Source organism: Manacus vitellinus, unplaced genomic scaffold (assembly GCF_001715985.3).
Source record: "Manacus vitellinus isolate BGI_N305 unplaced genomic scaffold, ASM171598v3 scaffold_3_pilon, whole genome shotgun sequence".
Classification (NCBI taxonomy): domain Eukaryota; kingdom Metazoa; phylum Chordata; class Aves; order Passeriformes; family Pipridae; genus Manacus; species Manacus vitellinus.
Window position 1 is genome coordinate 36,694,203 of NW_021940535.1, and position 13,134 is coordinate 36,707,336.

The 13,134-nt window shown below is 35.3% G+C and overlaps 1 protein-coding gene across 1 annotated transcript in view; it reads left to right on the forward strand.

The window, feature by feature from the left end:
* PLXDC2 (plexin domain containing 2) overlaps nt 1-13,134 on the forward strand; it is a 139,982-nt gene that overhangs the window by 74,397 nt on the left and 52,451 nt on the right. Inside the window, exons 6-7 of the mRNA XM_018075168.2 lie at nt 266-384; nt 8,370-8,469. Of these exons, the coding sequence (XP_017930657.1) occupies nt 266-384; nt 8,370-8,469 (219 nt within the window). The remainder of the gene's footprint in view (nt 1-265; nt 385-8,369; nt 8,470-13,134) is intronic.

The window sequence follows — 13,134 nt, forward strand, 5'->3', positions numbered from 1 at the left end:
ACTTTACTTGACCACTCCTGCTTTAGCAGTAGTCAAGGTGCTTATGTGTGGCACTGTGGTGTCTACTTGTAAGAGGATTTCAGTTAGACTTGAGTTTTTAATATCTTTGGCATTTCAAGGTGTGGAGCTGAAAGTTGACAAAAAGAGGCTAGTCACTGTTCTTGTTTCAAGTAACTGAAGTTAAGTACTTTTCCTACAGTCAGTTAATGTATTTCTTACATTTTTTCTTCCCTTTGCCTCTCTACCCCCGCTCTGGGGTTCACAGGCACAGCACTAGTTGTCCAGTGGGACCATGTACATCTACAGGATAATTACAACCTGGGCAGTTTCACTTTTCAGGCCACCCTTCTCAATGATGGGCGTATCATTTTCGGCTACAAAGAAGTAAGTCGAGTCTAAAAATTATCATTTAAGTGGACAAATTATATCTACCAGGATTTTCCCTGTCAGGGAAGGGGGAAGGTATTTTTTTTCCGTGGGGGGAAGGTATTTGAAAGATCAGCTATAAGATCATTTCATTATATTGTTCATAAGATCACTATTTTGTTGAAAATAATGTTTTATTGTAAAAATGTTGTTCATATGATGGACTTAAAAACCATCAACATGACTCAAATGTGTTACTCCTGGATTTCAACTGGACTTTTTTGGGTGGTTGTAAGTGTTGAGTGTTTAGTAAATTCTTGGGGTTTTAAGTAAATTCCTCTTGGGTTTTAAAAGGTAGGGTCTAATTTGCCCAATTAATTCACCCAATTTTGACCTATTTGAAAATACTCTAGAATCAATGGTTAGTATTAAAAGGTCACCTTTTTCCTGCAGCTGCCATTTCTAGCAACTCACATATTTCAAAGTTCATATATTTCAAATGAGAAATAACTGGTTTGTATCACTAGATCTTTGAGGTTTTCCATCTGTTTGGTGATAAAACTGCTTAGATTGAGGCCATTTGGTTTGGCTTTATAGCACCAATATGTTGTATTGGATGGCTTCTTCTGCGTTCTCCGGGTGTTTCAGAATTCCAGTTGTTGCTTTAGGTGATTTTCTTTTCTTTCTTGAGTTCTGGAGGCTGTAGCCTAGTTGAATTTTGGTACTTTTGCCAGGAAATGTTGGAGCAGATGATCCTTGAAGTCCCCTTTCAGCCTGGTATTCTATGATTCAATGCTTCTGTGATTCATGCAAATGAGAATCAGAAAGTAGACAAGCTCAAATCTCTAGGGTCAAAGAATTTCTCTTTCTTTCTTTCTTTCTTTCTCATTAGTTTGTTTTGGTTTGGTTTTTGATTTGGTTTTGTTAGTTTAATCTCAGTTTGGCATGCAAACTGTGACTTTCTCTTTAAGATGTAAGTCTCTGTTATACTCCTTATGGTAAAAGAAATGTAATCAGTGATACAACTGATTGTCCAGCCTTGGAGAAATCTGTTTTCTTTTTTCTCTCTGATGTATTGTAGCCATGCACCTTTAATGTAGCAGAAATAATAACACTCTATCCCCTTCACTAGAAAGCTAGAGAGGATCTGGGTTAGTCTACTAGCAGCAGTCATATCTTCACCTCGCAGCCACATCTTTGCACCTTGCAAACAGAATGCTCAATCTGTTTTGTAGAAGCAAGAAACTTCTGGTATGCCCACATACCTGGCTATCCTTTTCTTATAAAAGACATGCTGATGCAAGGTCTGCTTAGATTCTTTTCCTGAATGTTAGGTACAGGCTAGAGTCTTCACCTATGAAAATGCAGTTTCTTTGCATTTTGAATCCAACTTCATGTAAGCTTTACTCTACATAGTACTATAGAGCTTATGCTTGATCAAAGAATTGTGGACTAGAGCTTCATTTATCTCCTGTTATTGAAATCTTTTCAAAGAAAGGCAAAAACTTCTAAAGATTACTGAAAGTTTCCTGCCTTCAAGACCCAGAGAGATTGGGAGGGACAGTACTTCCACTTGTAATTTTAAGATAATTTTGTCAAGAACTGTGTATGCATTCAGACATTAAAATGGTGACATTTTCAGGAGTCTACTATTCTCTGCCCTCTCTGTTACTCTCCAGCCCTGTGCAAAATGAATTTAATGTCAGTGATACTAATTGCTGCTCTAAACTGAAAGTACCTTGCATTCATTTTGCATAAAGGTAATTGATGATGCGGAGTGTCAGGTAGTGGAAAACTTTATTCATTTAGGAAGAAGGAAGAAATGGGCCACCTCCTTTACAACAATTGGTTCCCTAGGATCGTATGCAAGTGTGTCATTTAATCTGTGGATAAACAATTTCTGTGCTACAATGGCACAGGCTGCTTGCTCTCATTACGGTACTGGAAGTTTCCTCCAAAACCACAGTGTTTTTGTGGGGAGGAGCTATGAATGTCCTTTTTGTTAATTTTGAGACAGAAAACTGGAATTTACAAATCAAATAATACTCTTTTTTCCTACTGCTGAATTTTTTAACTCATCCCCTTGTCATGAGTTATTCTTGTCCTGAATGGAATTATTAAACATCACTTTACAGCTATTGCATATAGCTAAGGAAAGAGACTTTTAAAATTATAATAGTAACACACTAATGATCTGTAAATCTTTTGACAAAAGATTTTTGTAAAATTTTAGAAAGTTAAAATTAGTTTATACCATTAGAAATTGCTTGGGGAATAGATTAGGAGGCTGAGACTTCCAGAAGACTGCTTTCTTTATTTACAGCTTTTACTCCATTACAACGACCTCAGCTTTTCTCCTAAATGTGGAAAACTAAATAAAATTGCCAATCACTGATCAGACACAAGTTGTCTGAAAAGAACAAACAAGACACTTACAAATTTAAACTTGATTTTAGTCTTGATACATCTGGCTAGGAACTTATTTACTTTCCAGTGCAGAATCCATTGCTTTCTGAGGAAGTCCTTCCTTCTGGAACCATTTCTCTTGCTGGTGAGTCATGTTGTCATTAAGTCCAGTAGGATTACTTATGTAAGTGCTCACTAGCACGACTAAAAGTTGCACAAGAAGATTTCTACTGTCTTTTTGGTGCCATTTTATTTTAGCATCACAGTCCATCAGAAATGACAGTGATGTATGGCAAATCTGCAAGGTCTTCAAGGCATTGTCATTGAAATCTTCAAGCTGAAGCACCATGTAAGAAATGTAGCAGACAGATTGCCAGTAACTTTATAAAGCATCCCATAGGGCCTCTACGCTAGTGACACATTTATCTTGAAGAATCTACCTTTAAAATAACTGTTTATACATTTGAGGGAGGTACAAGTAGGGACTTTTATGTCTAAAGCACTTTGGGTAAGTTCTACCTTCTATTTTTTATTTTTTCAAACCATTCGAGATTCCCCTTTTTCACACCCTTACTGCTCCCAAACAAGGTTTGCTACCTCATAAACCTGTTGACCACCAAGACAAGATCTCGGCTGAGGTTTGCTGAGTATGAAAGCTATTCTGCCCAATTTTCTGCATTCTGTTGTTTTCCCAGTAGAAGGCAACATGAAGTTCACAATTGTTATCCAAAATCTAGAACAGATTTTGAAAAAATAAACATTTAGAAAAGGAGTTGAATCGTCAGGATAGAGAAATATGGAGACATCAGAATATCTTTCGGAAGTGTTAAATGTTAGGAGAAGGAGCTGTATAGTCAAGTTTTCAAAACGTGAAAACAATTTGAAATATAGCAAGGTCCTATAGCAAGCAAAATATTTATTTATTTATTTATTTAGCAATTTACTTTGTTAACAGCGCACATACCTTCAATTTTAAATATCACTTTGCTTATGCTGACTGTTAGAATTCTGGCAAAGGGCCAATATGTCAGGAAACAGTTAACAAGAAAATTTTATTGATGCACCTCTACTACATATGAAATACATTACAGTGCAAACTAGCCAACAGAACAAAGTAGTAAAGAAAAATTTCTGTGAAGGCATATTTGTTAGGAATTAGTAGTGAATACTCATTTCTTATGTTCTAAATTTCACTCAAGTTCAATTCTCAAGAGTTTTGCTTCTAAGTGAACAAAATAACTGTTCTGTATAGTCTTTTCCCATTGATGCTTAGAGCTAATGTTCCTTAGAGTATCATTTTGTTTCTTTTTCTGTCAGTGATTAATACAGGAAAAAATAGGCAAAGGTACCACAGATCTTGTTAATCGTTTAGGGTATTTTTCTTAATTTCAGTAGCCTGAAGGCTTTCTTTCTTTCTTCATTTAAATAGTAATGACACTCTGTCTATGTGGTCATCCGGAAACCATTATTAAAGTTGAAATGCTTGTTCAAATTCCCAATATAAGAAGTTTGAAAAAAATTCTAAAAGAAACTTGTAGTATAATTTCTTTCTCTTGTGAAAGGGAGACAGAATTGAATGAAACTGGTAAAGTACTAGCACTTAAATAAAATTTATGCTCCTGCTATGTGTGGTGAAAATACACTGTTTTCAGAAACAAGACTACAAACTTTGTTATTGTTGCCTGAAAACTAACAGAAATTAAAAAAAAAAAAAAAAAAAAAAAACCCCAACAAAAAAAACAAACCAAAAAACAAACATCATCCTGATGGATGTTCTGCTTATGTTATATGTGCCTGGCATTTCTTTACCTCTTTTATTGTTATCAAAAATATTAACATGCAAACAGGATCTTTGATTTTTGAGGTTGTCATTTTATGCAATTTAAAACTCATGAGTAGGTTTCATGTAGTTTAGCCTGTGGAGTAATTAACAGCTATTTAGGAAACTGTCAGTGAAAACACTATATAGGCACTATTATGTTGTTCCTCATTATTATTTTGCAACAATCTCTGGTCTTTTACTCAGTTTTGAAGTGAGGCAGTAATTGCACCCTGCTTACCATTTCCTTCAGAATAAGGTTAGAGGCCATGATTTTCTTCCTTTTTGAAGGATGAGATTCTGGCATGACCTCAAAGTTGAAAAGAATTACTGGTCCCAGTGATAGATAGAATGCAGAATGAATTCTAAATACCTTTCTCCCCATTGTCAAGGTATATAATTCAAAATGTGGACATTAATGGCCTCAGTGCTAGTGTGCATTTATTCATAAACTAGTGACTTGTACAACACAAAAATTCATATTTTCTGTGGTAGAGCTAGCATACACTTTGGAATTATTCTAGCTAAAAAGTATTCTCTGAAGGTAATGCCATAAAATCACTGCCACCCATTAGCAATCACTTGCACATTCTTAACTTACTGTTCAGCTATTTCACATGTTGACCTGTTATGACATATCTTGCCATTCAGGTGAAGAATTCAGAACAGGAGCTATCTGCTTGCTACCAATGTTTTGCTCTAATTTTCAGCAAATTATTTTAATATTTACTACAAGTCTTCTGTCAAAAGGGCATGTTTCCTAATAGGCCAGCGTGTGGCAAAAGCCCATTTTATCTTGACATCTCATGTAAAGATTTCACCTGTAATATGGCACTCAGTAAACTCATTACAAATTTCTTTTTCCCACCTTAAAAAATAGATATATATTTTTGTAAATACAGGTTTAATTACACTAATTTTTCAGGAGAATAAGAGTGTTCCTGAATCATGGTTTCCCTTCTAGTTTGACTGCATTTCTGTCTGTATGACTGTTTGACACAGGCTGCCCTTCAGTTTGAAGTTGGCTAAAAAATATGATTTTTTTTTTTAAGCTTACACAAGCACTTGCTCCTAAACCCTATTTCTAAAACATATATCTAAACTTCTTTTATTAGACTGGACCCTACTATAACTTCCTTATTTGTTTTAGAAAATTATTCCACAAGTTCCTTACTCTCACTAGAATGCCCAGTAGAAGAGTGTGGACATCTTCAGGGATTTTGGCAAAATCTACTGAGTTATTTCTGCTAGGGAATTTTCTAATTTCTCCTGAACCAAGTTGAAATGAAACTAAATTTATTTTAAAAAATCCAAACCCAAAACAAAATCACCTGTGGCATTAGTACTGCAAGAATCTATTACTCCTTCCTAGGAGGGGTGAAAAAAAAAAAAAAGAGAAAAATTAGTTTGCTGTTTTCATAATTTTTGAGGGAAGTTGTTCAATAATTCACAAATTCATAACAAACATGTGAAAAGGCACTAGACTAAAAATAAAGGAGTCTTATTCAAGGAGATCTGAGTGCAACTTCCTCTGATTTACACTTACCCACACAAATTAGTATGATTCTTTTCATGCATCAGACACAATTTGTGCCTTGAGCTGCCAATTTTACCAGTATATTTTGTCACACATACTCATAATGCTGATTCCAACTACATTCTCTGTCCTTTCTTCATCTGTTGTTCCCTCCCTAACTTGGAAAAGAAACAGTCATTGCATCTTTCAAAACAGTGCTTTTTCTAACTTAATTTTCAATAATACCTCTAGAGTATCCTTGCAATTCCTTAAGACAGTTTCTTTGACAGCTAATGTAAGCTTTTCTTAGTACTCTGCAACTATGAATAATTCCCTTATTTTGTTTATATTTACATTCTGGAGAAAATTTATAGACTTATTTCTGATCTTAGTGAGTCTTTTATTTTGAAGAATTTGAAAATATGATTTCCAGCCTTCTTCTGTCGTATTCTCCAATAACTGCATCAGAGCTAAGCTGATATAAGCCAAATTTAAATTGATGTATTACTAGTATTTCCAAGCCACTTCTGTTTTTCATGTTGATTTAAGAATGTCTCATGACTTTTTTATACCACAGCAGATCATGTGTGCAAGAACTCCTAAAAAAAGTCGCTAAGTTAAGTAAAAGAAATGAAAACTTATTACAATGTTAAATTCAACAGAACCTACTTTTTGTGTTAGTATTCTTAAATTCAGCTTTTACTAAACAGTTATTGGTGTAATCAGGAAAAAGCATAACTAACTGGTATTTTCCAAGGAGAACAACTGCTGATGTTTAATTCAAGTACCAGAAGTCATGACATTAATTGACATGTAGACAGAACTGAATCTTCATTCACTGGAAAAAAGTAACCAGACTTTTTAGTTTGGCACTTTTCTCCTATGTGAAAAGTACTGGCTGACAGTATAATTTTGATAGTTTTACAGAGGTAAAGCCAGAGGAGGCTATTAGATTAGCTAAACTAACACCTTGGTTCTCATTTTCTTACACTTAATCCAATTCCATCTGTCTTCAGCTTAGTAATTTCTGGTTAAATGAAGACCAGCTTTGAAATATCAGACATCCAACTGTGATCTGAAAGCAGCAATGGGTAGAGAATCATAATTGTTCTTGGTTGTTTATCCCAGTGGTTAATTACATTCAGTTATAAAAGCGTGTAGCTTATTCTACTCTGAAGGTACCTGCCTGAAGTTTCCATCTTCTGGTTATATCCTTCTGTCCTAGAATAAAAAGAAGACCCTGAGTAATTTCTCCCTGTGGTAGTACTTGTTTATGATATCTAGCCAGATTTCCATTATCCCTTTGTTGTTATCAAAAAGATAGACCAAATAGAAGCCAAATAGATAGACCTCTTTAATCCTCCTGTTAATGTCATCTGAGAACTGAAGATTACAACATATTTTTATGACACTTTTAATCTTCCTTCTCTTAATTTCTTTTTAAGAAATATATCCTCTCAAAATCTGTGTAATGTATCAGCAATGATCTAATGTTCAGGTACAAGTAAAATGACCACCCCACTCCCAGGCTATATTTCACTGTTTGTGTAACCAAATATCATATCAATTAAGTTTTCTTTCTATGATATCCCTTCTGGCTGGAATTGTTCATCCAATACAATACTGAGGTTCCTTCCAGAACTGCTTCTTTCTAGACCATAGTCCCCAATCCTCTACCTCGTGCTCTTTTTTGTCTGAGTTACATCTTTGCAAATTTTACAATGTCTAACATTGCTAATTGATCCAGGCATTTCATTAATTTTACTCTGCTAGTGCCATCTGGAGAACTGCTAGGCATGAAATTTATGTCTCCTTCTCAGTCTTTGACAGAACTTTTGAATACTAGGTCTGATATCTGGAGAAGCAAGATATGCTGGTTTTGTGTTCAATAATAGACAAGAGGGTATCGCCTTCTTCTCCCTGAGTGTTACTAGCATATCATGCTACTTTTTCTTCAACTGAGGGAAATAAATTGCTCACAATTACTACCTTTTTCTGCTTTGTCATTAACAATTGTTTTACCTGTGTTAATGTGAATATTGTTACATAAGAAGCAAAGGAAAATACATTAAAATTCAAATTAAAACCAGTAATTTCTATCTTCAATAAATTATTGGCCATATTATGCTATGTTGTATAAAATATTTTATTTAGGATTTGCAATTTACACTGACTGAATGTTCATTTTGTCAGTGTTGTTATTTTTAGCCAGAGCTTTTTTAGTTCAACATTTCATATATATCTTCCTGTTTTGTCTTCCAGATTCCTGTCGCTGTAACACAGATAAGTTCAACCAACCACCCAGTGAAAGTGGGACTTTCAGATGCGTTTGTGGTTGTGCACAGGATCCAGCAAATTCCCAGTATGTAGAATTGTAATGGTGATAATGGTTTGGAGGCTTAGAAATTACTATAAGCTAATTTTATCAAGGATGATTAGCTGCACAACAAATCACTTAGCTAATTTCAGCTTGTTAATTCAAGTGTAATTTTATTTGCTTGATAATTCCCAGTATGGCTTTTTCTGTCATTGTTTCTTTTGAACTGATAAATTAAGTAAATAAAACTAAATGGTCAGTCAAATAATATCAAATTAAACTGTCAACCAGCACAATTTGGTATTCCATAAGATACTTTATTTGGAATATGTCTCCTTATTCATAGAGAAGAAGAATCACCCTGTTCAAAAAACCCATCTGTATCTAAAAGTATCCAGGCTGGAAGTTCTTGATACTTTATATACATTTTAGTGAGAGGAAAGAAGAGGAGATGTAGTTATTAGAAAACATCTTGGGCTCACATAGTCATGGCAACAGTATTGCAGGTGACATTTGATTTTCCCTGTCTTTCATTATACTTTATATGGCTTGGCTGAAAATGAATAGCAGGACATCAAGTGTGATTTCTTCAGTGCTTTGTTTTAACACAGTGTATACAGAACCCTTTGAGTTTGTTTAGCCTTTAGAGAATACGTTCATTTTTCGAGTCTGCTGGTTTTATTTACATATTTGGAAAAAAATTACTAAGTTCAGTTTTTAGTGATCCTCTAATAGCAGGGTGTAGATGGAAGCAGCTGTGCTTGAACTAGCCTCCTAGGAGGCACCCTGTGGTGCAGACAAAACTCACAGAGACTGACCTGATCCAGCCCATCTTTAAGACAGACTGCAGATGAGGCTGACAATGAAGTTAAAAGTACCATTGCCTCTCAGCTTATCCTATATCTTTATCACATAAACATATAAACAGTCTTTAACATGAGGGAGATTAAATCCTATATGTCTGGTCATGGGGAATATGGAAAATTTCAGTACCATCTGTTACTTGTTATGAGCTCAGAGTAGTGTAAATGAGGTTGGCATGCTCAGATTTCACTTAAGAGGTCAGAAATTTGTAATTGTGATGTGCCTATGGTTGGATGGATTGGTTTTGAGTGTTTAAGAACAAATGAATCTAGGCAATCGAATTCAGTAATGTGAGTGATGTTTGCAAGGGAATGATCTGAATATTTCTGAATCTTCAGCTTGTAAGAGCTCAAAAAATGGATTCAGGTGGAAACTAGGTTGATTGACTTATGCAAATGGTTTATGAGAACAGTCACAGAGAAATTCTATGTAAGAGATGCAAGCAGCATGCAGATCTTTTGACATCAGGCCTCCATAACCAAACACCACTAAAAAACCTTTTTTAGATTTACATATTTTGTATGGAAAACATATGGTATATGTGAGTCTTTATTCTAGTTTGAATGTTTCTTTCTGTAGCAATATTTTAGACACGCACCTTGTTTCACTGGCACTAAATAATGTTGGTTTTCATGAATGCAGAATTACTTACTAGTCTTCTGGTGTTAGTATTTTTGTAATTTTTTTTCTCACATGACACTTTCTGCCAAGTGAAATGAGAATATAGTGTGGGTAAGGAGTATAAAACATGCCACTGCTATAACTGTTTTGATAGCATTATTCATGTGTTACTGTTTGCAATGCAATGCTTTTCCCCCTAACTACCTCTAGCTTGCACTTCTGTGGATGGTGGTAATTCATGATTACTTTTGCTAGTTTGCAGTTTACACAAGAGCTAATATTAATCATGGGAACCCTCCTTTTACAGTAGATTTTCCTGAAGGCCAGTTGTGTTTTGCACGAAACAGGTTAATATTGATAGGTGTGGGCAATATAATAACACCTTGACAGAACTGGTAAATAATGTTGGTCCATAGAAAGCCAGTATCAGATGCCCTTAAAATATGCACATTCTTGAATTCTTGTTTTTCAGAGGTGTCAAATCAAATATGGCTAGTCAATTACTGAAAAAGTGATATGATGGAATTGTTATTTTACTTTATTTGTTAGCTCCTTAAGGCAATGGAAAAATATAAATTGCTGTCTGTCCCAAAAGAAGGCAAAGTATAGCTAGCTGCTCTAGGTTATCACTTTTGCAAAGATTTTGCCTTCAAAAGAACCCAGTCTCCCTTTATGTTCATGGCTAGTTATTAAAAAAAAAAAATAAAAAAAATAAAAAAATAAAAAAAAAAAAAAATAAATAAAAAAAAAACCACCATCGCATCCCCCAAACTCTGCTGTTTCGTGTTCGACCTTTGTCATTTGTATATTTGTTGGTTTTGTATATATTGTGCATTTGAAAAGGAAAGAGGCAGTAAGTGCAACATAAGCCAATTTGAACAAAAATATCCTCTCAGTTTTCAAAGATGCTGAATGTCTTTGGTGCAGTCTGTATGCTCAGCATACCAAAATTTCAGTATAACATTCCTAGTTTTATTGAAGTACTTTCAGAAGATTTAGAACTATTAATCAGACTTTTTTTCAGAGGTACTGTCCAAAACATTAGTAATAACTTTTTTAATTCTTCTGAAAGATGGGTTCAAAAGCCAGACAAACCTATTTCGTTCTAAGGAGAGGCAACCTTGCTTTTTGATCAGCCATTTCATTTCAAAAGTGCATTTTAATGAGTGCTGAAAAGTATCCTCTTGAAGAGTCAAGAGCAAAAAGGAAGGATTTTCTGAACTTTTTAAAATGGAGGACCTTGAGCATTTTATACCTATTTTTGTTAATATAGTCCTATATAAAGGCTTTGCAGTAATACCCCTTTCATCTACCCCTAAAAGAATACAGGCACCTACACTTTTGTACTTTATCTTTTAAAAGTTAGAGCATAGAGACAGGAGGCTTTTGGCAGGCAACTTTCTCCCTCTTTTCTTTTTGATAGTTTTCCTTGATCTGCTACTACTTCTTGCATATAGACAATGTCTTTACTTTCAAGCCTATATGTGGTACTACTATATTGTTGCAGATTGGCCATTATTTTATCTTTTAGATCTAGATCTAGATCTAGATCTAGATTTGCCTGTATATATTCTAGAGGTGTTTTGGAATGAATGGTAATGTGTGAAGGGAAGTAAATTTCTGTTTGACAGCAAGGTTAACCTGAAAAACCCTAAATTCAGAAATTTAAATGACAGCAAAAATGGCAAAGTAAGTATAATAATTAATTTCAGAGGAAAAGTTTTTTATTTTTCCAGGTAATTCAGTTGAAATCAGCCAGGCTCTGGACCTCTACTTCTGATTTGTAAGACAAGTTAGAGGGACCACCTTGATTTCTTCTTCAGACAGGTTGAACACTTGTACACTATTTTTCCTTTTGTAACAAAGACACCAAGAATATTTCTTGGATGTTTTCCAGTTAGACAACACATGATTGATGATGAAAAAGCTGGGAGATAGCTTTATGTGTTCCTCCAGCAAGTCTTCTCTCTATTTTTCAACATCTTCACTGCTTCAGGAGCCTTGTCCCTTTCCCATTGCAACCGCCTTCTCTTCCCTGTTCCCTTTTATTTCTTGTTTATTTCTCATCCATCACTGCCATTCTGTTCTTGGTCCTTCTTTCAGTTGCCTGTGGTGTTCTTTTCTCTCTCCTCTGCAGACTCCCAAGATCTCTCTCTAATTTCATGACCATCTTTCCCCCCTTCCATTTTTCTTTTTCTTCAGGGTTACTACGTTTCTGTCCTTTGTTTCAGTGCTCTCTCCCCTATTGTCTTTCAATTAGCTTTTAGTTGAGCAAGAAGAAGAAATAAAAAAGCATTTGCTGCAACCCACTTTTGCATTTTAGAAATAAAAAAGCCCACCAGTGAGCCTTCCCAGATTGTGCTTTGTTTTCCACTGGTAAAATGAGAGAGTGCCTGATTCAGAGGATCTACACAGTCTCGCACTTAGAGATAATGGCTAGTAGGTTTTTCTCCACAATGAGACATACTTCTCTGTGATCTTGGCCTATACCATATTAGATACAGCTTTTTTAGGAAATCCATACCTTGACAACTCAACATTTAATCACACTGAAATTATTCGACAACACTGTGTACAGAAACAGAATTGTAGCTATGTGTTATTAATATTCCAGTTTTGGTGCAATTAGTGTCACTCAATGTGTAGTGTACCTCAAGCATACAATTAAGTGACAACTCTGCATGTTATAACTATTTGCTGAAGATGTCTCTCCAGTTTGTTTACAGCAGTGAAGCCTCTGAAAGAACCTTGGCATTACCTTCCTGTAGGGTAAAAGATGACTAGCTGTTTATGTTTTGATGTCTATTGTATAAACTTGCAGCACCACTTGGGAAATCGCAGTCTAATTTGCTGCTGCCTTACTGGCAAAGTTGTCATTTATCCCTGTGTGAAGTGGGCCTCATAGTTATTGGTCTAAATTCTCAGTGTTTATTCATCCTTTCCACTAGAGTAACTAACCCCACAGAGCACCAACCCCTCCAGCCCTGCGTGCTTGTCTGCTGCTACAAAAGAGCTGCTGTTCCTTGCACTAGATGTGCAATTCAGGAGCAGTGGAGGAAAGAGATGGATGTGCTGCTGACCATCGGCAACATGATAGTGCTCAAAGTTTAAAATATTCTCATAAGCCACCACAGACCAGTCTCAGAGTGAGGCAGTTTGGTGCATAGTGGGTTAAGGGAGTAAAGCAAAGTTTTCACACCTAGATCCTGTACTAAGAGCTACTCA